Source organism: Myodes glareolus, chromosome 2 (assembly GCF_982192425.1).
Source record: "Myodes glareolus chromosome 2, mMyoGla1.1, whole genome shotgun sequence".
In the NCBI taxonomy this organism is placed as follows: domain Eukaryota; kingdom Metazoa; phylum Chordata; class Mammalia; order Rodentia; family Cricetidae; genus Myodes; species Myodes glareolus.
The window spans coordinates 43,570,407-43,597,354 of NC_142027.1; the positions used below are offsets into that span (position 1 = coordinate 43,570,407).

At 40.2% G+C, this 26,948-nt stretch overlaps 1 protein-coding gene across 2 annotated transcripts in view; it reads left to right on the forward strand.

Annotated features, from left to right (window-relative positions):
• Tbc1d23 (TBC1 domain family member 23) overlaps nucleotides 1-26,948 on the forward strand; it is a 57,102-nt gene that overhangs the window by 27,938 nt on the left and 2,216 nt on the right. Inside the window, exons 6-18 of one of the 2 annotated variants that reach the window (XM_048422421.3) lie at nucleotides 908-1,032; nucleotides 1,118-1,164; nucleotides 1,478-1,581; nucleotides 6,064-6,186; nucleotides 7,295-7,387; nucleotides 9,650-9,820; nucleotides 12,733-12,775; nucleotides 14,331-14,437; nucleotides 17,277-17,416; nucleotides 18,852-18,896; nucleotides 21,701-21,789; nucleotides 24,764-24,899; nucleotides 25,959-26,153. In XM_048422421.3, the coding sequence (XP_048278378.1) occupies nucleotides 908-1,032; nucleotides 1,118-1,164; nucleotides 1,478-1,581; nucleotides 6,064-6,186; nucleotides 7,295-7,387; nucleotides 9,650-9,820; nucleotides 12,733-12,775; nucleotides 14,331-14,437; nucleotides 17,277-17,416; nucleotides 18,852-18,896; nucleotides 21,701-21,789; nucleotides 24,764-24,899; nucleotides 25,959-26,153 (1,418 nt within the window). The remainder of the gene's footprint in view (nucleotides 1-907; nucleotides 1,033-1,117; nucleotides 1,165-1,477; nucleotides 1,582-6,063; nucleotides 6,187-7,294; nucleotides 7,388-9,649; nucleotides 9,821-12,732; nucleotides 12,776-14,330; nucleotides 14,438-17,276; nucleotides 17,417-18,851; nucleotides 18,897-21,700; nucleotides 21,790-24,763; nucleotides 24,900-25,958; nucleotides 26,154-26,948) is intronic. The other variant, XM_048422422.3, reaches the window with a different exon arrangement.

The following is a 26,948-nucleotide window of genomic DNA, read 5'->3' on the forward strand; positions in this document are numbered from 1 at the left end:
CAGCTCTGTGACCTTCTGACAGTTATGTCCTCCCAGTCTAGTCCTTGTCTGGGGAGAGAAGCCTGCTCTTAAGGCCCCTGTGAGAACTAAAGGTAATTAATGAACAGTACATAATGATGATTTAGTGCCTCATACAAAGTCTCTACTAAATATCTATGTTTATTTTAGCCTTGGGATACTTTAAATATAGTCCTTTAGATGTAGTTATTTCTGGGTCTAAGGAAAACTTAGTAGCTAGTGAAATTAGATTTTCATGTTCTTTCAATACAGTTAGGTGGTAAAGAAAAATTATAAGTTAGTAACTTCTTTTACTTGAAATACAAAACCCAGAGAGTTCCTAAAAATCTATAAGAAAATGGAAAAGTTTGAACTTTGTCTCAGATATTTTGGTGATTTATTTATAAGCCAGCTTTGGGAGCAGCTGACCTTGGTACTAAGTTGAGGTTTTACTAGAACCCTTAAGCTGCTGTGCCCAGTCCTTTCAGTTGCTTTCCAAACTGAATGCTTTCGGTAACCAGTAATAATGTAACCAGTAATACCTCCCCGTAGAAGCTCTGGATACACTTGCAATGCGGTGGCAGAGATCGATCCTGATCACTCTAAAAGTTGGGTTAATTATCTCTTTTCTCAGCACTGGGGAACAGGAGTATTCTTTTGTGTTATTTGTTTTTGTTTTTCAACAAAAAGTAGGAATAGAAGCTTTAATGAGGTTAAATGGCATGCCTTAAGTCACACAGCTAGTTAAGTGACCCCAATGTTCTGCTTTTGGATTTCATATGCTAAGGTTAAGGTATGCATTACGTGCCAGGTGCAGAGGTTTGCTGTGATGTCACTGACTAGTTTGCTTCACTAACTGGACAAGGCCGAGTCAGCTCCAGTGGTTTATGTCTCTCTCTCCTGACTGTAGCTTGGGAGCCTTTTTGCACATTACTGTTCCATCGAAGTCACCCAGGCGATATGGGATGGATATCTACAGCAAGCAGATCCATTTTTTATTTATTTCTTGATGTTAATTATCCTCGTTAATACAAAGTAAGTATCACATGTGTTATTCTTTTTTCAACTTTTAATACAGTTCTTTCCTATTAAATCAAGTTCACTTGGTTCCTTTTTACAGAGAAGTTATTTCAGCACAAGAGTCTGACAGTAAAGAAGACGTTATCCGTAAGTAGTGTAAAATAACACTTGAGGTCATGTGATCTGCCTCTAACTCAGTTACCTCATCCAGAGTGTTACAAGATGGGTGTGGCAGTGTTCTGAGGTTCCATTCAGGTCCTCTGTTCTCAAACACAGGCCCTGGGCCCAGTTCCCAGCATTGTGTAAAGAATGGAAACAACTCTTCAGAGAGTCACTGCCGAGATTGTTTTATATGTTGTTTACATTGGGACTGCTTTAGCCTTAAACTTAGTCAGTGCTAGTTACTATAGTTTTCACAAATAATTGATTAATTATTGCCATGTCTATAAACACATTTCAGACTTCTTGGAGAACACTCCATCCAGCTTGAATCTGGAAGACATAGAAGACCTCTTCTCTCTGGCTCAGTATTACTGTAGTAAAACACCAGCTTCTTTTAGGAAGGTAAAAGATAAGAAACAGTAAACTGGTCTGAGTTGGATGTTTTGTGTTCTTTTGTTTAAAATGTCTTTACTTTAGTTAAAATATTTCAATTATGGTTCTTTTCCACTTTTTCAAAATGTATTGGTTTGTTTTGTGATCTTTCACTGTGGATTCTCTCCGTAGTAGATAAATAGACAGTTGTGTCAGCTGTCGACATGACTGCTGCTCAGTGGCGTGATTAGCAGGGAGGCTTTTGTTGTAGACGTGAGAGAGGGCAGCCCGAGACATGTGGAAAAGTCCAGAGCAGAGAGAGGAGATAGTAGAAGGAACATGGCCAGCGGACCATGGAAAGAAGCAGCAGAGTGGAGAGAGGTGGGCATGGAGAGAGGAAGAGTGTGGGAGAGTAGAAAAGCCCAGAACACACACACGCACACACACACACATACACGCACACACACACATACACACACGCACACACACACACGCACACACACACACGCACACACACGCACACATATACACACACGTGCACACACACATGCACACATACACACATGCACACACACAAACACGCACGCACACACACGCACACATACACACACATGCACACATACACACACATGCACACACGTACACGCACGCACACACACAAACACGCACGCACGCGCACACACACACGCACACACACAAACACACACGCACACATACACACGCGCACACACACGCACACACACGCACACACACAAACACGCACGCACACATACACACGCACACACACACGGAGGGTGGGAGGGAGGGAGAGACAGAGAACAGAGAGGAAGGTGGAGACAGAAAGGGGAGGACAGAGAGAATGAGTGTAGCTGAAGTAGCAGGCTTATAAGGAGAATGAGTAACTTGGGGAAGGTTGCTCCTGAGTGAGGGGGAGTCTAGGGTAAGGGAGGGGTGAGCAGGACTAGGATGCTAGCATGGACTTTGAATTGTGTAACCGATGCTTGTGATACTGCGGAGCCTGGCGGCCAGCGTGCATTTTAGTAGCTAATAGCACCACAGACAGTCTTTGTCTCTTGTACCAGAGATCAGGGAAATGGCTCCTTTGGTAAAGGGCAATAGACTTTACAAGTTCCTGGGGGAATGCTGGCTTTTGTCTAACTGCCAGAATTTGGGGGAATGGAATTTCCTTTAGACTTGACAAAAATAATAGCAGGAAGCGTCTTGCCTCTGTTCTGTTTCTTTGTTGGGTTCTAGTCATGTGGAGATTATTTCTTAAGTTAGTGCTTTTGTAACTTCAGAAATTCAAAGATCCAATGGTGGATATATAGTTAAGTCTGCTTTATGTGGAGTTGATCCATGGGTGACCATAGATATGCAGAACTGTCTTATTGGGGTCACTTTACTGTAAACACACACACACACACACACAGAACTAAATGTAAAAGTACAACCTGGTCAGTCCATATAGTGTTATGTACATGTATATGTTTTCAGGGCTGACCACTTGGTCTTAGATAACTAATGGGTGTTCTCCTCCCACACTCGATATTCCTTAATTGCCTGTAGTTCTTTCTGAGTTGAGATTTCATGAGCCTTATACCCCTCCCACGTTAGCATGTCTATTGGTGTCTTTTTCAGGTCGTGTTTAGGCAGTTGTGTTGGTGAAACTTCGTGGGTGTAGCTTCTGATATTTCTAGGAAACATATTGTCACAGCAAGCTTTCCGTGCCTCTGGCTCTTAAAGTCTTTCTGTGCACCTGGGTCCTCCCAGTTTTTCTTTCTGGGCCCCAGGTAGCCACACCTTAACTAGATGTGATTGGTTGACAGAATTTCCCCATCAAGTTCCCTTTCATTCTATGGCCTCATTCTTCACCCAGTTAATTGTTTCTTTAGCTGTGCACAGCTTTTAGCTTATGAAATCCACCTGTCAATTGTTGCTCAACTCTTAGGCAAATGAAGCCCCATTCAGGAAGCTCTTTTGTGCACCTGTGCTTTCTTCTGGCTTAGGTTTCACAGTCAGGTCTTTGATACATTTGGAGTTAGTTGGGGTTTTTTTTTTAAAGAGTTAGTTATGTGTACAATGTTCTCCTGCCTGCACATCTCCATGCCAGAAGAGAGCACCAGATCTCATTGCAGATGGTTGTGAGCCACCATGTGGTTGCTGGGAATTGAACTCAGGACCTCTGGAAGAGCACCCAGTGCTCTTAACCTCTGAGCCATCTCTCCAGCCCCTGGAGTTAGTTTTTATGCAAGGTAATAGATTGATAGGATTAAATTCTTCTGCGTGTTTTCCCAGTACCATTTGTCTATTATACCATTTGCTAAACATCCTTTCCTTTCTTTAGTGTATGTTTTTAGCACCTTTGTGAATTCTAATTGGCTGAGGCTACATGTACTCATATTTGGGTCTTTAATTTTGTTCCCTTGGTCTACATGTTTGTTTGTTTTACCAGTACCATATTGTTTTTAATACTGTGACTTCTAACATATCTTGAGATCTGGGATGGTAATCCCTTCAGCATTGTTCTCTTTGCTCAGGATTGTTTTCACTATCCAGGGCCTTTTGTGGTTCCATATGAATTTTAGATTAGGTTTTCTATTCTGTGAAGAATGAAATGGGAATTTTGAATGTGTTGAATCTGTAAATGGCTTTTGGTAGAATGGTCATTTTCATAATATTCTGTAAATCTATGAGCATTCTACATCTTTCCATTTTCTGGTGTCTTTCTTCCTTCAGAAGTTTCAGATTTTCATTAGAGAAGGCTTTCATTTCCTTGGTTAGGTTTGTCCATAGGTATTTTCTTGATGTTGTAGTGAATGAGAATGTGTCTGTCATCTCCTTTTCTCTGTTTGCGGGAATCTGTAACCAACACAACCAACAGAGTAATGATCTGTGGGAAGCAAAAAGGCAGTTCAGCACAACTCAGTAGCCAATGGCGGTGCAAAGTTCAGGAGTCTGACCCCTATAGTTTATTTTAAGTATATTTAAACACAGCACAATTTGGTGAAATTTTTTTCTAGTGATAATTAACTCAATCATGTGCACGCCAAACCTTAAGATGTGACTGCATCAAATCTCTTTGTAAAGTACATGTGATACCTCCCATAAAGGTGGGGTCTGTAGATGGAATACACGTGATACCTCCCATAGAGATGGGGTCTGTAGCTTGACTACATGTGATACGTCCATAGAGATGGGGTTCCGTAGAGTGACAAACTCACTGTAAAGGTCTGGGGAGGATCCAGTGTGGTTTCATTCATACAGGTAGTGCAGAGGTCACGTAGGCTTCTAACCACCTCCTCCTCCAGCTTTCTGGGTGGAAAACAGGTCCATACATCCCCCCTCGACAGATGTCTGTTTAACATTCCTGGTTCCCCAGTGCTTATCTGTGAGCACAGGAGACGCTGAGCCTCTTATACTTGTTGTTGATGTATGGAAAGACTACTGATTTGTGCAGGGAGGTTCTGTATCCACACATGGTGATGAATTTGCTTAGCATTTTAGAAGTTTTCTGTAGAATTTTGGGGATTTTTTTATGTATGTCATTTGCAAATAGGAATGATTTGACTTCTTTCCTGTTTGTATCCCTTTAGTTTCCTTCTCTTACCTTACTGCCCCAATAGTGCTTTGAGCACTAAATTTTGCTTCGTTGGGCCAGGGATATGTCCATCTTCTTTATCTTCACAAAGAACCAACTCTTAGATTCACTGTTTTTTTGTATTTTTCTTTATTTCTATTTCATTCATTTCTGCTCTATTATTTAAAAAATAATTTCTTGCTAATTACTGTGTTTGGGTTTAGTTTGTTTTTGTTTTTCTAAATTTTTAAATAATAAATAATTAAGTCATTTATATTTGCTCTTTTTCATTTTTAATATAGGCAGTTAGAACTATAAATTTCCCTCATAGCATTCTGTTCACTGTGTCTCAGAGGTTGTTATGTTGTTTTCATGGAATTTCTTATTTCTTTCTTGATTTCCTCCTTGATCCACGCATCATTACGCTCTTTCCCCCGTGCTGGGGTTCAAGCCCACAGCCTTTATTGCCCTCTTTTGGGCAGGTCTTACTTTACCGCCTGACTAGCCTGGTACTTGCCATGTAGCCCAGGCTGCTCTGTAATTGATGCACTACTCCTGTCTCTCCTTCCCAATTAAGACTGTGCACCATAATACCAGGCAAATCCAGTGTCCTCAGCATCCTGGGTAAGCTCATTCTACTCCTGACGTCTTCAGCCCCAACAGTTAATATTTAATGTGGGTATTGGTATATAACTGGGTAGAATTATTTTTCTTAGTCTTTTATTTTGTGTGATAATTTTGACTGTGACACAAACACACACACGCACACATACACACACAGAGTAAATTTTGAGATTATATGATGCTAAGTTTTTAAAAATCAATTAGACTCAGGGTAGTAGCAGTTATTTTACATCTTGTAGTTTAATAAAGATAATTTTAGGAAAAACATTTTAATTTTCCTTTGTAATGTTTACAGTTTTCTCTTTGTGTAGGATAATCATCATCTCTTTGGTAGTACACTGTTGGGAATCAAGGATGATGAGGCAGATCTGAGCCAAGCTCTGTGTCTGGCTGTTTCAGTGTCAGAGATCCTTCAAGCAAATCAGCTGCAAAGGGTGAGCAAAGCAAACCCACCTGGCAGGAGCTGTGTCCTTCAGTGTGAGGAGCCGGGGCTGCAGTTTACAGCTGAGTGTTAACATACACTTTGTATGCTCAAGGCCCCGGGGTCAGCACCTGCCACCGAAAAGAAATGACCAACATTCCCACTAATTAATTTACCATCACGTTGCCTTTGTAGCTAAGGATGCTACAAATGGCTTGTGCGTTACTTTGATTGCCAACAATTATTTTTGTCTCTTGACAACCAATTTTATAAATTTCCTTTTTCACATGCTTTAATAGCAAATGAACATGGCATTGTATGAAGAACTTAAAGGAGTGGACATAGCCTTTGACTGTTAAATCCTGGGCAGTTACATAGTTTGCTGAATTTGATTTAATACCATAAAGCAAGAAAAAGAATTATGAAAATGTCATGATTTCCTCTTGTGCTTTTCATAAGAATATGAGTCAGTTTTATGAGTGAACTTTCTGGGTATGTGCCGAACTGATAGTGCCATAGCTAAGCTGTGGAATGTGTGCTTTGTTTCCAAGACCGTGCCGGGAAGAGCTTACCCATGAGAAGATGGGGCTTTTATGGCACTTATAGTTAAACCTCTTACTGTATCTCTGTCTTCTGTAAAAGTCACTCACATTTCTCTGTTCATAAGTAACATTAAACAAAAAATAAAGTCCAGGTTAAAAAGACTCTTATGACCCTAGCTCCTCCATATACAAGAAAAACCATTTAGTTCTTTGAATTGAATTGCTGGTAAGTTTGTGGACCTGAAAATAAGTTTATTTAGCATTGTTGTTTAAGATAATAAAAAGTGTTGACTTCCAATATATTTAGTATTTCAGCTCACATTGCCATAATCTTGCTACATATTGAAACTTTCATGCTCTATACATAAAAAAAAATGTGTTAACTATTTAAAACAGACACAAGTATTTAGATCACCAAAGTTACTTTTTGTGTCTATACAAACTGGGTCCTCCTAATTCCCTGTGAGATCCATTTACAAAAATACTTGTTCCCCATCTTTTGGTTTCTTTTTACTGTTCTGTCATGTGATGTGAACTTCATATCAGATTCCAAAATGCCAAGTGTTGTTTCCCTTTTAGGAAGGAGTCCGGTTCTTTGTGGTGGACTGTCGTCCTGCAGAACAATACAACGCTGGACACTTGTCAACGGCGTTCCACTTAGACTCAGACCTGGTCAGTACAAGTGCAGAGCAAATGTTCTATAGGAGACAACATGGTTTTCCCTTTGACTCAGAGCTAGATTTACATGATCCAGTGGGGATGTTTCATTTTGTTTAGAGTCTCTGCCCTGTGGATAGGGCTAGAGTCCCCTTTTCTGCTAGGGTCAGTGACAGCTGTTAACTGTGGCTCACTGTTCCTCCCATTGTTATGTCAGTGAATTCTGCACTCACTGTGAGCTGTCTCAGAGGAAGATCACTTTGCATTATGCCTTGAGTCTAGTAAGTACTGTAGAAATATGAGCTCTTAGATAAGACTCGTAGACGGTTTTTCTGGAAGCCGTTTTCAGAGTTTGTGTGTAACAAGCTGACTTGCAGGCACAGTAGTAACTGCCGTGTGTGCTCATCTGTTAAAGTCGCTGTCCTGGGGGGATTTCTGGTGGAGGGAGGCTAAAGCGAATTCGGTCGTAAGAGATGCTTAGAACTGTTGAGACTGGCACCATGTAAGCCCCCTGAGGCTGTCAAAGCCTCAGAGGTGGGAAGCAGACATAGGAATAGGGAGGCACCCTCCACCCCACCCAGCCACCACCCCCACCCCCACCTCCTATTCGCTTCCTCATCTTGTCTGGAAACGTTGGTCCTGGGGCCAGAGGATGTGTAAGGCTGAGGTGGTACTGAGAGGAAACTGACAGAAAGTGAAGGTGGGGCATTGTGGGTAGAAAGAACATGCGAGCCTGTGGGTGTCCTCTGCATGACCACTGTGCCCCTCCCTCTGACTCCTTTCATGTTTGTTCTTAAAATTTATTCAAGATACCTTCATCTTTATGAATTAACAGTTTTCAAAGAATATTCTGAGTAAGCCCTATTAATTGTCAGCTTGCTCAGGCTTCACCTTTAAAACATATGTACGCATTTCTTCTTTTGCCACTTTATTTTTGCTTAACAGTTTCTTTGAGACCTTTCATTTAAACACATTTCCTTTAATGTTTCATAGAAGTCCGTGGTACAGATGGTACCAGTTTGTTGCTTGATTAATGTACATTTAAATTACTTTCAGTTTTTGTGTAGCAAAGCTGCTGACGAAAGCATTACACATATTTTGGTTTTTTTTGCAAATGGTTCTGTAAAGAAATAGACTATTCAAAGTAAAGTTATTGGGTTGAGGGTTATAGACATGTACATTTTATTGCTCTTTAAAAATCTGAAGTACCTTACACCTCAGTACTGCATAGATGCATTCTTGGGTCTTATCAGTCATGGGTCTTGGTTTGTTTTCTAGAATGATGGGTAAAGATAGAAGTACACAAGGTGCAGACACCTCTTTTCTCTCTTCTGAAAATCGCTTTTCCTGTGGTGCTGGAGAGATGGCTGAGAGGTTAAGAGCACATGCTGATCTTGGATAGAACCTGAGTTTGTTACCCAGCACCTACAAGACAGCTCACAACTGCCTAAAGTTCAGTTCCAGGAGATCTGACCCCTCTTCTGGCCTCTGTAAACATCTGCACATGTTGGTGCACTCTCTCACACACACATGCAGGCACACCCGCGTGCAGACACACATATAAAGACATGTGCAGGCACACACACACACACATGCGCAGGCACACACACACGTGCAGACACACATACATACTCATGCAGGCACAAATGTGCAGGCACACACACGCGCGCAAACACACACACATACACATAACAATAAATACATCTTTAAAACTAATGTAGCAAATTGCTCTTCTCTAATCTGTCCAGTTTTCTATTCGATTTTTACTGTCCATCTATTCAATTACTGTATCTGATTTCAGTAATAATAGCTTAAAATTTTTGTAGTTGTTGGCATATTTAGTTCATTGTGGATAAAAAAATGAGTTTTTGATCTTTGTTTTACCAATACTTAACGTAAATGATAAACAAATAATCTCTAATTTCTGATGTCTTCTAAGAAGTACATGGACGGCTTGTCTGTTGAAACTGAAAAACTGCAGTTCCTACTTATTCTGTTCAAAGTTGAGCTCTTTCTGCCGTCACGACTCAGGATTACTGTAGCTGAGCTTTGTTATAGATGACATTTTTTCCCTCTAATTGAACAGTGTTTTTCTCAACTTTTGCTCCAGTATCTACATAAGACTTTAATTTTATCTCTGGAATTTTACTTAACTTAAGCCTTTTCATTTTCCATTCCTTTAATGCTAGGTTTTTAATGTTGGTAGTTTGTTTGGAAATATATTTCAGGTTTTACAAATGTATGTTTGACAAATTTCTAATTTTTAAAATTAACTAGATGCTCCAGAATCCATCTGAGTTTGCGCAATCAGTAAAGTCTTTGCTGGAAGCACAGAAGCAGTCCCTTGAGTCTGGCTCCATAGCTGGGGGAGAGCACCTCTGTTTTATGGGCAGTGGCCGAGAGGAAGAAGACATGTATATGAACATGGTCCTGGCGCACTTTTTACAGGTATGCTGATGCAGGCTAACCCGTGTGACTTGGCCATTGCTGATACTGTGAAGAAACCCATAGCTAACGTTCCTTTGTTTTTTGCATACTCTATCAGACTTGTCTGTATCTTTGTAACAGCTTCCTGATTTGGAATCTTACTAAGAAATATCTTTTTCTCAATATTTTTCTTATAAGCTTTTATGATACTTTTTTATTTTAAGTTATAAACCATATGAATCAATTTTGTGTAAGAAGCGAGGTAGGAAGTTATTATTTTAAACCAACTGTGTTGTCGTGTTGTCTGTCACTTTGTTGATGAGTTTTCCTTACCTACTGGATTTCTCTGCTTAGGTCTGTACTCCTGTTTGTTCTTTTTATGACCAATTTCTTGAGTTCTTTGTATATTTTGGAGATCAGACCTCTGTCTGATGTGGGGTTGGTGTAGATCTTTTCCCATTCTGTAGGCTGTTGTTCATAGCAGCATTGTTTGTCATAGCCAGAACCTGGAAACAACCTAAATGCCCCTCGACTGAAGAATGGTTAAGGAAAATGTGGTACATTTACACAATGGAGTACTACACAACAGAAAAAAATGACATCTTGATTTGCAGGCAAATGGATGGAGCTAGAAAACATCATATTGAGTGAGGTAACCCAGACCCAGAAACACTAATATCATATGTACTTACTCATAAGTGGTTTTTAAACATAAGGCAAAAAAAAAACAACCTACAAATCACAATCCCAGAGAACTTAGACTACAATGAGGACCCTAAGAGAAACATACATGGATCTAATCTACATGGGAAGTAGAAAAAGACAAGATCTCCTGGGTAAATTGGGAGCGTGGGGACCATGGGAGAGGGTTGAAGGGGAGGAGAGAGGAAGGGAAGGAAACAGAAAAATATATAGCTCAATAAAATCAATTAAAAAAAAAGACTTTGGATTCACCAAGATATGATAGATATGAATTATTTTCTCTGAATTTGTCAAAAGCAAGTGGACTAGACATTGTTGATGTATTTATTGTCTGTATATATTATATATAGTTATTGTACTTATTGTATATAGTTTTGTTACATTAGTTATAGCCTTTTTTATTTTTTTAGACAAAAAGGGGAGAAATGTAGTGGCATTTCAGCTGTATTTTAATAAATATAACTTGAGTGAAGATCTGAGAGTAAAACAGTTCCACTGGTCAGCCTTACAGACTAGATTATGGTAACACACACTTTTAATCCCAGTAACCACAATGGCATATATCTTTAATCCCAGTAGCTACCCTAGTTGCCATAGAAATCGGGTGGTGCATGCTTTTAATCCCAGTGGTGCATGCATTTGATCCCAGCCCTAGAGAGAAAAATAAGATGGTGCAAGACATCTCTCAGACACAGTCTCCTTCTGAGATTCCAGGAGGCAGAATTGCTATTTTCAGACTGAGGTAAGAGCCAGTGGCTGGCGGTTTTGCTTTTAAGATCTTCAGGTTGAATCCCAATTTCTGACCCTGAGCTTAATTGTGCTTCACAGGGGATCTGATGTCTTTGCAGCCACATGCATATACCTTTACAAAAAATATACTTTTTTTTTAATCTTTAAATGTTTTATTGGTGGTGGTAGTTTGTTTTGAGTCAGGGTCTCTCTACCTAGCCATGGCCGTTCTAAACTTGCTAGTAGACCAGGCTGGCCACAAACTCACAGAGATTTGCTGCCTCTACCTTCCCAGTGCTTGGGATTAAAGGTTTGTGCCTCTGCACCCAGCTAATTTTTTTTTTTTTAATGGAGGAACAAACTGTTATAAAATCTTCAGCCAGATGGTGGTGGTACATGCCTTTAATCCTAACACTTGGGAGGTAGAAGCATGTAGATCTCTGTGAGTTCGAGACTAGCCTGGTCTACAGAGTGAATTCCAAGACAGCCACGGCTGTTACCCAGAGAAACCCTCTCTCAAAAAACCAAACAACCATACTGTCATACTTTAATATGAAAAAAATCTAATGAGTATTCACGTTTTCTTGCTTTTCTTAAGTTTTAAATCATGGCATTGTTATGTTTTTAATTTATGAGCTCCCAGTTTTTAATTTTGTCTTCGCATGTATTTGTTGAAACCACCCAATTAACTGGTCTTCGTGGTTTCCCACTGCTGGTTTTGCTCCTTGTGCTCTCCTGTTGTCGTTTACTTCCCATCGCTCCTTTGTTCAGCCATCACTTAAAATCATTATTATTTTTGTTTCTCAATTAAAATTTAATTAAAATGGCATTTTAGTTAACTTATTTGTGTGTGTGCAGAAGTGTGCACATACATGCATGACATTCACAAGTGTAGCCGAGGATGTGAGATTTCATCCTCTCCTTCTACCATGTGGGTTCTGGAGATCAGAGTCAGGTTGTCAGGCTTGGTGGCAAGTGCTTTACCTGCTGAGCCATCTCTCTGACCTTAGTTTGTTGTTGTTGTTGATATATAGCTCAGACCGTCTCAACTTTGAGACCTTGAGGACTTAACCTGGAAAGCAACACATCTGACAGTTTCAAAGATTTTAGTAGTTTGCAAAAATCTGTTGTTTCCTTTTTTAAAAACAGCTATAATATTTTATATTACCTTTTAGTAAAGGACACAAAAGATTTGAAACTTTAAAAACCTACTTTAATTATGTTCTAAAATATCATCTCATTCCATTTTGTTTGATTCTTGGGCTGTGGAGACTGTAACACAAATAAACCACAGTCTTCACAGCCATGAAGCTGTCCACCTTCTTTTGCTCAAGCACCAACCCTACAACAAACAAGATTAATACATGGAACTCTGTGCCACAAGTCCAGGCTGTCAAGGAAAAGTGATGTGCCTGAAATGTAACATGTAATGACAGCTGCATTTGCCGGAGCTTTAACTAAACTGCGTTTTGTAATAATTCAAATGTTGTCTTTTATTACAGAAAAACAAAGAGTATGTTAGTATTGCCAGTGGCGGATTTATGGGTAAGCCTTTAATGCATTAGTTTTGCTTCTACTTTTTAGAAAAAAAAATATAGAGATTATCAGTAGAACTGCTTTAGAGTTACAAGACTAGTTAACGTGTATCTTCTATCTCCAGTCATTTAGTATTTTCAGAAAAAAGAAGGCAGCAGAACATACATAGATGACAAGTAACATAGGCAACTGAAAGGAGCGAGTATAGACTACCCAGATAAATAGATGTGCTTACTGTGCAGCTGGTGCTTGGTATTGAACCCAGGGGCTCATGCATGCAAGGCAAGCATTTTACCACTGAGCTACATCCTCTAATCTGATTCTCTTGCCTCAGCCTTTTAAGTGGACCAAGAGTTTGAGAACCAATTGACTGTGCTACCTAGTAAGTTCCAGGCCAGGATGAGCTATGTAGCAGAACACCATCTCATGCAAGCAAACAGTAAAGCAAACAAACAAAATCCCCGTCATCAGCAACAACAGAAAAGATGTGTGTGTGTGTGTGTGTGTGTGTGTGTGTGTGCGCATGTGCATACATGTGTATATTTGTGTGCACTTGTACACGTGTGGGGTGTGTGTGTGTGTGTGTGTGTGTAAGTGAGTGTTGGGGCTATAGCTCAATTTGTGGGGTGCTTACCTAGCATGCACAAGGTCCTTGGTTTACTCTCTAGCCCACCTATAATCCCATCACTCTGAAGGTGGAGACGGGAGGATCAGGAGTTAGGAGTTCAAGGTTATCCTCAACTACCTAGCAAATTTGAGACCACTTTAGGGCAAATGAGACCCTGTCTCAAAAAGTTTTTAAAATGCATAGTGGCTAGTCCAGATGGGACATGTTTAAGTGCAGCACTCAAAAGTCAGAGGCGGGTGGATCTCTGTGAGTTTGACACTAGCCAGGATTACATCTCAAAAAAAAAAAAAAAAAAAGGTGAGCAAGTATTGAGACTTTACCTACTGATACTAGAGATCCTCATAACACAATACAAAAGTTGGCTACTAGTCATCTAATTCTCGAGTGTTCCTGCTCTCTTTCCAGCCTGCACTGGCCGGGAACTTGTTAGGTACCCCAGGTATCTGTGTGACCCACACTCATGTTCTCCTCCCTCAGATTCCTGAGTGCTGAGTATTGGTGTGTGTCACAATGGCCAGCCATGGTCTAGAGTTTTAGAAAGCTTTTTCAAGGTTTTTCCCTCCATTAATCTTTCTCTGACCGTTAATGCTTACATTAGTATGGGAAAATAGATTGATGTTTCCTAGCCTTTCTATTAATTCTTCATGTCTTGAATTCTGCATACATTATCTGTTGGTACTGGAAAGATTGCTTTCTAAGGAGGAGACAAAAAGTTGTTCTAATCTCTCTTTACTCCTGGGACTGCAGAGGTCTTTAGACAAATGGAAAGGAAGGTTTGCTGTGGCCTGGAGTTCTTAGTGAGAGGGCAAAATAGCACATTTGTTGAGTATGTCCTTGGGTAGTTTTTCATCTAGTTGTGTTGTGTTTGTTACACTTTCATCTTTCCAGAGAGTCTCCTATTTCAGCTTTTGTTTTGTTTCTCTTGTTTATTATAAGCCCTGCAGCAGCATCTGGCGGACATTAACGTGGAGGGACCAGAAAGTGGGTATGGCCATTGGATTGCCAGTACCTCAGGTTCCAGGAGCAGCATCAGTTCTGCTGATGTAAGTACATATGAAGAACATGTTGGGGGCTGGAGAGATGGCTCAGAGGTTAGGAGCGCTGCCTGCTCTTCCAGAGGTCCTGAGTTCAATTCCCAGCAACCACATGGTGGCTCACAACCATCTGTAATGAGGTCTGGTGCCCTCTTCTGGTCTGGTGGCATACATGCAGACAGAACACTGTATACATAATAAATAAATAAATCTTTAAAAAATTAAAAAAAAAAAAAAAGAACATGTTGGGTTAGTTCCAGCATGTTGGGACCAGCCTTGACCAAAATACCACTAGCCAGGGTAGGGGTGTGGGGATTAGAAATATAAGTAAAGAGTATGAAGATACATTTAAAAAATAATAAAATGGAAATACAGAATAGTACTGGGAGGGAGTTCCAGTGAATACTGAAGTCACCCACATTTTATTTCCAATTGCTGAAAATATCTCTGACCCCAAAAGGTAGGAGTAAGATAAAAAAAAAACTGCATTAACATGATACAAGGAAATGAACATAGCAATTGACGGTCACAGACTATATTCATAGTTAAACATTCTGTTGCCAGAACAAAGCAAGTCACACTCCCACCTTAGACCAAAACATTCTATAGGCAAACCACTCCCTGGGTGGAATCCAAAGTTAATCTTCTTAAGGGAACTGGAACTTAGTTGGATCCTTAGACTTTTGTTTGAGCTAGAAACATATCTACTTCTCTATTTCTGGAGTACAAGGTCTGGATATTAGCCACACCTGTTGACAATAACCCTGTGAGAGCAGAAATTTCTGATCTAAATCTAGGTGGGGCCTTTGTTTGAGGTAGAAGTACAATAACCTTGAAGGAATAGAGGAAAGTTCCAACTCTCTGACCTTTGGTCAAGGTGGAAATAGGATCACATTTTTGAGCCTCCATACCAGAAAAGGTGCTTAACTCTTAAACCTCCAGCATAACAGAGAAGATATCAGAAATATTTAGTACACAACGAGGAATCATTATTGCAAGCTCAATGAAGTGATTGAGTCTGTACTGAACTGCGGCGCTCTTCAGTAAGCTCATTCCGTCTAGGCAAGGAGAATACTAGGCTCATCTCCACATCTCCTGTTTGGGGTTTCTGTATCCTTGCTCCCTGTGAGCGTACATGATTAAGAAAGAGTTCAGTCTGTTCCCCTATGTGAATGGTCCAGGTAGAGAAAGTAAAAAGTGACCTGCCTAGTATATTCGAAGGTTAGTTATTGTGAAGTGAGTTATGTGAGGTTTTGTTTTGGGGTTAAGTACATCTGTTCTGCTTTGGAAATACCTGGGCAAAAAGTTTTGTCAGTTGAATTAGATGCCATTACATCATTTTCTTAACAAATAATAGTCATTTACAAACGTTTATTCTGTAAAATAGAAACAGAAAACCTATATAAAGGAGCACACTTACTCATTTGAACTATTTATTTGAACTATAACTCTGCTATTCTCTGGGGCAGCTGAAATTTTCCTTGAGCTGCCAACCAGCTCCCAAATAAAGACATAGAGACTTATTATTAATTATTAATGCTCAGCCTTAGCTTAGGCTTGTCCTGCCAGCTCTTGTAACTTAATTTATCCTGTTTCTATTCATTGACATTTTGCCTCAGGGCTTTTTACTTTTCTTTTATTCTGTGTGCCCTACTTACCTGCTTCCTCTGTGTCTCCTGACTGGCCCCTGGCATCTTCCAGGCATCTCTCTTGCTTTCCTCACGAGCAGACATTCCTCTTATTTATCCTTCCTGCCTGGAAGGCCTAGATATTCCTCATCCCTTGCTATTGGTGATTCAGCTTTTTATTAGACTAATTAGGTGCCTTAGGCAGGCAAGGTAAAACAGCAACATACTTCACATAATTAAATATGTGAATACAGCTTCCCCTTTTTCTGCTTTCCAGTAAGACTTTTGAGCTGTGGTTTCTTTACCTGTACAATAAAATAATAAGAGAATGTTTCCCTAAGGAGGGCCTGAGGACTAGGTGAGCAAGAATATGCACAGTAGTATTCTGTAGATGTGTGGAATTTATCTTCAGCCACGTGATCCAAACAGATCATTGTCACATTTGCAGATAAGGCTTCTCTGAGAATTCCTTTTTACCTTGATCCTCTAGGTATGCAAGAAAAACTAAATAATATTCCATTGTGTGTGTGTGTGTGTTCTAATTTATTCAGTTAATGCCCAGTTGGTAAGTATTTCTATTGCTTTCCACCTTTTTTTGTTACAAACACAGCTTCATGTGTGCGCACTCATGTGTAGGCCAGAGGTTGACATCTGTCATTCTCAGTCACCTTATTTTTTTTTTTTGAGACAGGGCCTCTTAATGAACCTGGGACCTACCAGTTCAGATAGATTGGATGCCAGTGACAGGTGTCCTTCTATGGGCCCTGTCCCTACCTATACAGTTGTGGGGTTATAGATGTGTACTGTTGTGTCTCAGTTTCACATGGGTATGGTGTATCGTAAAGAAGATCGTTATTGCATGGCGAGCACTTTACCAGCCTCTAACCCACTCTTCACAAAAGAAGAGACATGGGAATGCGTGTACAGAGTAAAGGCTATATGTGGATAAGTGAAAAGGTGAACATCTGCTCATGTGTGAAAATGCTCAAATGTGCTTCTCCCCAAATAAATAGAATTGAACCTACTTTGACCTAATTTAATTTTAATTGTTTTTCTAAACGCACTTTGTCCAAATACAGTAGCTTCCTGAGATGCACTGGATTTTAGTACTTGCACATGAAGTTGGTGGGGATGCAATTCTGTCTACAGTGTCTAACCTTTATCTGTCGTTTATGTGGTAATCACTTGGAGAGTGGTTTATCGATGCTCTTGTTTTTCAGGGTGATTCTTGTAATGGCTCAAATGACAGAGGAATGAAGTCCCTTGTAAATAAGATGACTGTGGCTCTAAAGACAAAGTCTGTTAATGTCAGGGAAAAGGTCATCAGCTTTATTGAGAATACATCAACTCCTGTGGACCGGTGAGTTTCTTATACATATGGACTTAAGATGGATAATTAAAACTGAAGATGGATGAAGAAGTGTATCTCAGTAAATGAATTTTGTTGAAGGTATTATAGAACAGGATCGTACATTCTGTCGGATCTGATTTCGTTGTAACATCAGGTCTGAGCTTACAGCTTCTGTTCACTCTGTAGCTCCCTTTCCTTGTTTTCAGAGGAAGAACCATCTCAGTTTGACCCTTCATTACATTCATTAAAAAAAAAAAACCACGTCCCTGTGTTCATGGTAAATAATTCATAGAGCAACTGCTTTCCAAATGCCACCAAACACGGTTATTTCATAACAAGAGCTTCTGCTAAAAACCTAGATAATTTGTTCATGCTTAATACAATGGAATTCCACTTTACTAAGATCAAATCTTCGTAGGAATTTGTTTAAAAAATACAAACTTCTTTTTTTCATGAATTAAAAGGGGGACATGATTAACAACAGACAAGCAAATTTGAGACTATTTGTTTTGCTGTTTGTTCTGAGTATAGGATACACTTTTTTATGTGTTAGTCTAATTCACGTATGCACATTCTGTAACCCAGGATAGCTGTGAGTGTGGCCAAACCCCAACTGGGAACTTAAAACATTACGAGATACTTTTGCATGTGTGTAACTTGATTAACCAGGTGTCAAGTGTGAACTCTGTGAGGATGTCATGTCACAGTGTCAGAAGCCGAGAGAGTCTTTACCACTCAGTTACGGAATTCATTTCTGAGCAAGCCTGGTCGTGAGCATGAATTAGCATTTGAGTTCCCTCTCCCGTCTTCTTTGCAAGTATCAGGAGAGTTGAACGTGTGATGTGAAGAACTGAATGCTCTTTCTAGTAGAGTGCAATGCATACGAGAGGTAGACCCTACGAGAGGTAGACCCTACGAGAGGTAGACCCTACGAGAGGTAGACCCTATGAGAGGTAGACCCTATGAGAGGTAGACCCTATGATTCAGTCAGCACAAAGGGTAGTGAGTAGGGAATCTTCACGGATCCAAAAATCATGCCTCATCTAGAAGAGCCAATGTCAAAGTATTGATCAAGCCGAAAAGATTTGTCTGCTCAATAAAGTTTCATCTATTCTTAAAAGCCAAACTCTCAGTTAGTGCTTCTGAGTAAGTCCCTGGTCTTTGGCTGCTGCATTTTGTGTATGAACATTAAATTTTTTGTTTTAAAGTTCACTAATTTACTTTATGATTGACTAATGATGACTGTAAGTTGAAAAGACTATTGTCTGGTGGAGTGTCACATAAAACTGGCTTCTCTTCATTTTTCTTTGTGCTTGAGATGATTGAAGTATTTTCTTTAATGTATGTGCTGGGTTGAGAAATTGATTTTATTATGTATTTTCTAAAGTTGCTGCATTTTTTTTTATAATCATTTTGTTCTATCCTCTGTCTTGATTTGCTATAGAATGTCTTTCAATCTTCCTTGGCCAGACAGATCATGTACAGAGCGGTAAGCCATGAGTAGAGCAGCTCTACTGTGCATCCCATCAGTTCCCGCCAGCATGCCTCCTGCTGCCTGTGCGCCCCCTACTGTCTGTGAACCTTGTGCTGACTTGGCTAAACTTCCCTGCTGCTCCTTCCAAAGCTAACCTTTTCAGTATGCTCTTGGGAGTGTCCCACTCTGGCATTGTGCTTTCCATTTTGTTTTGAGCTTAATTTTTTTTTCCCTTCCTTGTTTCCATCTCCCATTCCTCAGATAAAAATCAAACTTGCTCAAACCCAAGGACTTTATAAATTCTGCAGCTCTGATTCTAAAGCAGGGAAAGGTGAAACCGAACAGAATCCATGGAGTTAGCAGAACACTAGTGTTCCAATAACTGACTATTCTCTCCTGCCCTTACATACAATTACAGCACCTAAATTTAGAAACAGTTCATGGTCCAAAACCTGATGCTGGAGCTATACCAAGGGTCTTGAAGATGCTGATGTACGCTCTCTACCATTGAGCCACGTCCTCAGCATCAAGCTTTTAACTCATGTACTTTATGGACATACATATTTTCTGATTTTTCTTAAGTAGATGCATGCATTTAGGTTGATGAATTAACATATATAAATCTGTTTGAAAGAACTATAGTTCTCGGGTTCTGCATTTGGATTTTCCCTGAAAGAGACCATGGGAGATTTTTTCTGTCTATTCTGTTTCCTTCTTTCTCCCCAGTAAGATGGCATTTGATGGTTGATACAAAGATTTGATTTAAGGTTTATTAAAACTTGGAATCTTAAAATTAGATAAAGCAAATGAGCACTACGAACTTTATGCAACATTATAATTTTCATTCTTGCAGAATTTTCTTCAGCTTAAATATTAACAAATAATACTAGGATATTAATATAGCAATAACTGAACATTTACAGAAGAAAGTGTAAGGTTGGTGAGATGGCTGAGCAAGTAAAGATACTTGTTGCCAAGCCTGACTACCTGCATTTGTCCTCTGGACCCCCGTGGTGGAAGGAGAAACCCGCTCCACTTCCGCTCCACACCACATAGCAAGTCTGTGTACACACAACAAATGATAAGATACGGTTTTATAGTATCTGGATAGACATTAAGCCATTGTGGGTTTACTTTCTCATCATTTCAGTATTTTCAGTAATTGGAAAAAACATTCAAGAAATAAGTTGAATAACTTGAATAATTTTTGACTGTTCCTACACAAAGCAATTATAGGACAACTACCTAATTTTACCTAGGCTATTTTAAAGAAAATTGTTCTTCTGTGGAATTATAATCTGCTTGTGAGTCATCCTTCCCTGGGACCATGGAGTCGGCCTCTGGGGCAGTTTCAGTTTGTTCTCCTAGCTTCGGAATTTTACTTTTATACATCTGTGCAGACCACACACAGGCATATTTGTTGAAAGTACAACTTAATTAGCAATTTGAATGAATCAAGTTTATTTCTGAGTTCAGCAAGTTAAAATTTGTCCAAACTATTTCTACCTGTTTCTGTTACTTCTAATAAAAATATTAGTATACTGCCTTTAAAAATAGTCTAAATAGACCAGTATAAATAAAAACACCATTGAATTTCAGACAAACTTTTCTCTGCAGGGTAAGGAGCTTAGTCAGTAAAATGTCTGCCTTGCAAGCCTGTGAACCTGAATTTAGACCCAGAAACCTACATTAAAAACACCTTGTAGTCTCTACCATCTTCCAAAGAGCTCCGCACTGGGAATAAGCTTTACCACCTGCTTCTCTGGGGTTTGTTCCAGGTCTACACTCTGATACTCCCCGGTTAACATAGTCTGATAGCTTACAGGATAATTTTGCATTAGAAATGTCTTAACTAGCTAGAGAGATGGCTCAGCGGTTAAGAGCATTGGCTGCTCTTCCAGAGGATCCAGGTTCAATTCCCAGCAACCACATAGCAGCTCACAACTCTCTGTAACTCCAGTAGCAGGTGATCTGATATCTTTTTCAGATATACATACAACCAAAAACACCAATGCAATATTAATGAAAAATAATAAAAAGAATTTTAAAACAAATTTCTGACTGCTTAATCGATGAAAATTTAAGTACGGGTTAACTAACCTAACTTGTAATCTAAGAGGATTGTCACAGTAAGCTCAATTAGTGTTTGCTTGCTTGCTTCCTTGGAGGAGGTTTGATTTAAAAGTAAATATTTAAGTCTATTTAAGTGAAGATTTTTATTGATGATTTTTCCCCCAGATTGATTCTTGAAAAACAAAAGATTGAGTATTTTCTTGTTAGACGAAATGGGTAGTTATCCTACAAAGGGAAGTTTCCCTAGAACAATGTAGTATTTTACTGAAACATTTTAATTTATGCTAAAGAAGTAGAATCTCGGCCTGGACTAAAACAGCAGCAGTGATAAAAACAGAGGAAAAACTGAGAAACTTTCAGTTTCCAAAGGAGCCTGGAGCCTTCTTGTGGGGTTCTTGGTGCAGTAACTGTTCCATGGCCCCCACTGTAGACCAGAGCTTCGGAAAGGAGAGGGATAGCTTGGGTAATTTTCACAGTAATCCTGAAGGGCAGAATCTTTGTTACTATTTTACAAACGAGGGACGCTTCCCCAGGCGCAGAATCATCTAACCACTGGCTTAAATGGGAGCATTGGCTGGACAAATGCCTTTCCGTCTGCATAGTTTGTTGTCTTGCAGTTTTAGAATGGCTGTCCTAGGCTGTGGGTGGCCTGTAGAGGGCAAGGAGCATTCACATTTTGTTTGAACACTTCAGCATCTTTGGTTCCTCCGTAGTGACTGTCCCTTCCTAAACTTGTTTAAACGCAGGCACGTGAGCAGCAGCGACCGAGTGGGCAAGCCCTACCGCGGAGTGAAGCCCGTGTTCAGCATCGGCGACGAAGAGGAATACGACACAGGTTGAGAAATGCACTAATCTGCAGACTCCTTTACACAGTTCACTTCTTAGCCGTAGTTTGCCACCATTAGGAATTGTAAATATTTGATATGCAGGATACTTGATGTGCGAACTTTTTGAAAGGGTCGCAACCCATAGGCTGGGAACCACTGGTCTATGGTTTCTAGTAACGCTTTGGTTTTAGCATTCTTGAATTGTGCCCACTAGAAATCTAAGGAGACTTCTTGCATGGGTCTCGACTAACCAGAGTCTTCAGCTGAGAGGCAGTTTGTGGAGGTTGTGTTCAGGCCCACATGACTGTATCTAAATCCCTTAAACACACAGCCACATGGAGCCTGAGATCAGAGGACTGGAGGAAGGAACAGAGTGTCCGAAAAGTCCGCAGGACGGCACTGCGGTGCAGGGAGAATTACCTCACCTAGGACTGTCTTTGTGTTTAAACAATCAATTTATTATTTTTACTTATAATTTCATAGTCTCAATTATGCGATTAAGTGACCATAGTTACTATGTATATTGAGTTAGAAACCGAGGTTATGTTAATGTGTACAAAAATGAGGAAAAGCTTCCTAAATGTCATTGTCCTTTCTACTTGGTAATACTTGGTATTTGCCCATATTATCTGTTATTTTCTTTCTGTTGTGGATAATCACCTATCTGCCTAGTTTAGGATTCAGCTCTGGTGGTTTTCTGATTTGTGTCAGTTTTAAGTGGCTACATTTTTATACATATATCAAGGTGAACTTGGAAAGTAGAGCTAGAAAGTTAAAATTAGCAGTAAGATGGCGGTAAAGAGAAGCATATTTGATTTTTCAGTAAATATTACAAAATTGACTGCTAGAAAACTTGCACTGAAGTAAATATATTTCTAGCTGTCTCTTTGCCTTGTTCCCTCTCCATTGCCATCTACCCACTGTCATGCATGTGTTTATGCTTCTGATGGTCTTAGCTTCCTCCATGAGCAGGAGACGAAAGTGGGTTAGTACCTTGCGGTCTATTTTATACTTCCCTGCACACACACGATTTATAACACAGAGAGTGGGCCACAGCAAAGCCAGGAACCTAGAACTATGTGTGCCAGTGTGCGGGAATGCAGCAGTATTCGGGGAGGAGTAAGGTCACAGAAGGACGGATTGTAGTTACGGTGCCTCCCTCGGAAAACCCACAGAACACCCCCACATTGTTACGATGAGCATCTTGGTGACAGAAGAGACGCATATAGAGCTGTTCATCCAGAGGTAGTCACGAAAGGGAAAGGATTCTGACTAGGGAGTGATAACCCGAGGACTTTACTACAGTTGACGCTGGGGTAACACACGGCGTTTTCTTTCCCATTGTCTGTATTTTGAACTAGTTACTGAAAAGCAATGGGAAGCATCTGGGGAGACAACCCAGTCAGTAAAGTGCTTGATCCTGAGTTCAATCCCCTCTGCCACTTAAGAAAATTACTATGCTGGCTATTAGTTAGGATTTCCACTGCTGAGGTTAAAATACCATGACCAAAACAACTTGGGGAGGAAGGGGTTTATTTCACCTTCCAGCATTCAGGTCATACTCCATCACTGAGGGCAGGAACTCAGGGACAGAACCTGGAGGCAGGAACTGAAGTAGAAGCCGTGATGGGCTGCTTACTGACTTGCTTTTATTGGCTCACTAAGCCTGCGTTCTTATAGGACCCAGAACCACCTCCAGAGGTGGCACTGCGTATAGTGATTTGGCCTTCCCACCTCAATCAGCAGGAAGAAAACTGACTGTATGCGTGCTCAGACAGGCTACTGCAGCATTTTCTCAACGGAGGTTTTCTCTTTCAGAATTACTCTGTTAAGTTGTCATAAAACTAGTTAGCAGAGTGGCCCATGCTGGGAATCCCAGCAGCCAGAATGGAGGGGCAAATGGCTTCCTCAGGTTTGTCCACTGGCCAGCCAGCCTGGTCTGCTTCGCGAGCACCACACCAGTGAAAGCCCTGTCTCCAAAAGAAGGGTGATTGTGCCAGGTGTGGTGGCGCATGCCTTTAGTCCCAGCACCTGGGAATTGGGGGCAGGCAGATCTCTGAGTTCATGGTCAGCCTGTCTACAGAGTGAGTTCCAGAACAGCCGGGGCTACACAGAGAAGCCGTATCTCAAAAAGCAAAGAGAAGAAAGAAGAGAAGAAAGGTGCTTGTGAATGGGAGTGGAGAGGCCAGATGGGGTGACCGGGAAAGGTACTTGCTGCCGAGTATGGTAACGTAAGTTCGGGAGCCACAGAATGGAAGGATAGACCCAATTCTTACAAAAGAATCTGTGCCCCTTCCTCTGCCTGGCACCCACACCCACACACCCGTAAAAATAAATGGGCTTGGAGAGATGGCGAGGACCGGCGTTTGTTTCCCAGCACCCTTGTCGGGTGGCTCACAACTGCTCACAACTTCAACACCAGGGAATCCAGTGTCCTCTCCTGCCCTCTACAGGCATCCCCACACATGCGCACTAATAAAAATAAAAATATTTTAACAAGAAGGAAATCAATTGCTCTGAAAATTAAGAGTAGTTGGCTTCTGAGAATTGGTCCCAGAGGTTATCCCCCCGGCCTCCACAGGCGCTTGCACACTCGCATGCTCTCACAAGGACACACGTACGCAAACAAAGGGAGGAACACTTACAATTATTGACCCTAGGTACTGTAATTATTTTTTCTTACATTAGAAAAACAAAATTAGAATGTTGGGTTGTTTTAGGCCTCCTTTGCCTAGAGAGATGCTGATTGACAGGCAGACCATAGCTGTGTTGTTCTTACCAGAACTCTTCAGTATGCACCCTCAGTAGTCTGACCTGACTTTCCTGCCGTACAACTGTTGTTTCTAGTATTCCATAATATAGCCAGGAGGTTAGAATGGCTTTTCTCTCTCGCATGAGTTCAACACACACCAAGCAATGTCAGGTTTCTTAGATGTGTTTTAGGTGCTAATGCCCCTGTTTGATGCTTTTCTTTCTTCCTAGATGAAATTGACAGTTCTTCAATGTCAGATGATGACAGAAAAGAAATTGTAAACATTCAGACCTGGATAAACAAGCCAGACATCAAGCATCATTTTCCCTGCAAAGAAGTCAAAGAAAGTGGACATATGTTTCCCAGGTACTTTTGAAAATGTCTCTAGAAATAAACTTGAATTGGGTGAAGTTGATATAAAAGTAATTGCAAGGGACTCTTACTCAAGTGCGAAAAGACATAACTTCCTACTGTCAACTTGATTTAGGTGTCTCGGTTTTTTAAAGTTTTTAAGTAACCTGTAGTTTGAAAATTCTGAGACAAAACATTGAGTACATTGAACGCCTCCCCTGGATATGCCGGCTTTTGGCATCCCTTCAGGGTCCCATAAATGTAACACACACTCAGGTCATGAAGAAGCAGCTTGTACATGTTCTAGCTCCCCCTACATGCGTCAGCACAGCTATCCCAAGAATAAGCACTTTTTTTTTTATGTAATTCTAATGTCTTTAGTTCATCTGAATGTTATTCAATTGATGTTGCCCAGCACTGAGACCCTGGAATTTTCAGTGTTCCCAAGTTGACTTGACTAGTCTCCTTTCTCTCTGGGGCCACACTGCGTTGTCTGCCCTGCTCGACTCGTCCAGTGTGTGCTCAGATTGCCTTCTCTACAGACTGTTCCCTTCACAGTTAGCTCGCAAAGTGTTTCACAGTCTAGGCATGGCTGAGATTTTTCCTTATTATTATGATAAAAGTGAGCTTTTGGGGTTTTCTGGTTTTTGTTTTTGTTTTTTAATCTATGCCCATTTTGTCTTTAGGATTTAGTTGCAGAATATTATAAATATATACGGAAACCCAAAAATTGCCTAGTGGCTTTTGATATTAGGCTATAGTGTGTAGTCAGATAATACTTTGGGAATAGATAATTCTGTTAAAAATCTTGAGAATGGCAGGATAGTCCATATGAGTTAAAATTATTTATATATTGTACTGGATTTTTTTAACTATAAAACTCTTAAATAGTTGTGGTATTATTGATTAACAAAACAATTTTGCATGAAATTAAAAATACGTAGTTTGTTTATAGCCTAGCTTCATAGATAACTCAAAAAATAAGTTAAAGAAAGTTGAATTTTCTTATAATTGGAGCTGTTGAAATAACATATCTGCTTTGAATCACATTCATTTAAACCTTCTTTTTTCAAGTCACCTGTTGGTTACTGCAACACATATGTACTGCTTACGGGAGATTCTTTCTCGGAAAGGACTGGCTTACATCCAGTCCCGGCAAGCACTAAATTCTGTAGTTAAAATTACCTCCAAAAAAAAACATCCTGAGCTAATTACCTTCAAATATGGAAACAGCAGTGCTTCTGGGATAGAAATCTTGGCTATTGAAAGGTAAGATTTTTTATGTGATCTGAATGAATAGAAGTCATTAAACAGTTTCCTTCTTGATTGTTGGCACAGGACCCCAGAGCAGTCCCCTCTAGGGACAGTGCCCTTTGCCGTCTTCTTCCAATACTTGTTCATGTATGGCTTCAACATTGGTGCATGATTTCACTAATGCTGTAGCAAATTTCAAAAACTTTTTGACACCAGGATCATTAAAAATAATCTAAAGGTTAAGAGAGATGGCTAAGCAGATAAAGGCACTTGTTGCCAAGCCTGAAAACCTGAGTTAAATCCCTGAGATCCACATGGTAGAAGGAGAGAACCAACTCTCCTGACCTCCACTTAATACTACATGGCATGAGCACCTCCCCCATACACAAAATACATAAGTGTAACATAAAAATAAAACAATAAGAAATACGGCAACGGTACACACTCTGCTCTGGGCTTGAGGCCTAGAGCTCAGTTCCCAGCACCCAGAAGCCCTGTCCAACAGTTTACAGATGCTATATCTCCACCTGCAAGACATCCTGCACCCTCTTCTGGTCTCTGCACACACACACACACACACACACACACACACACACACATGCACACATGTCTACCCGTGTGTATACACACATGCATATACATAAATTGACTATTTTTAGTAAGCGTATTATACAAGTGCTACACCATGTGCTGCTTTCTGGTAGACTAAATTGGTCCTAGAATGCTAAGTTGGTACTTTATTTTCATCATCAAAATGTAAGCTGAGGTGGTTTGAATCTGTTTTAGACAACTTAATTTGCTTAAGGTCAG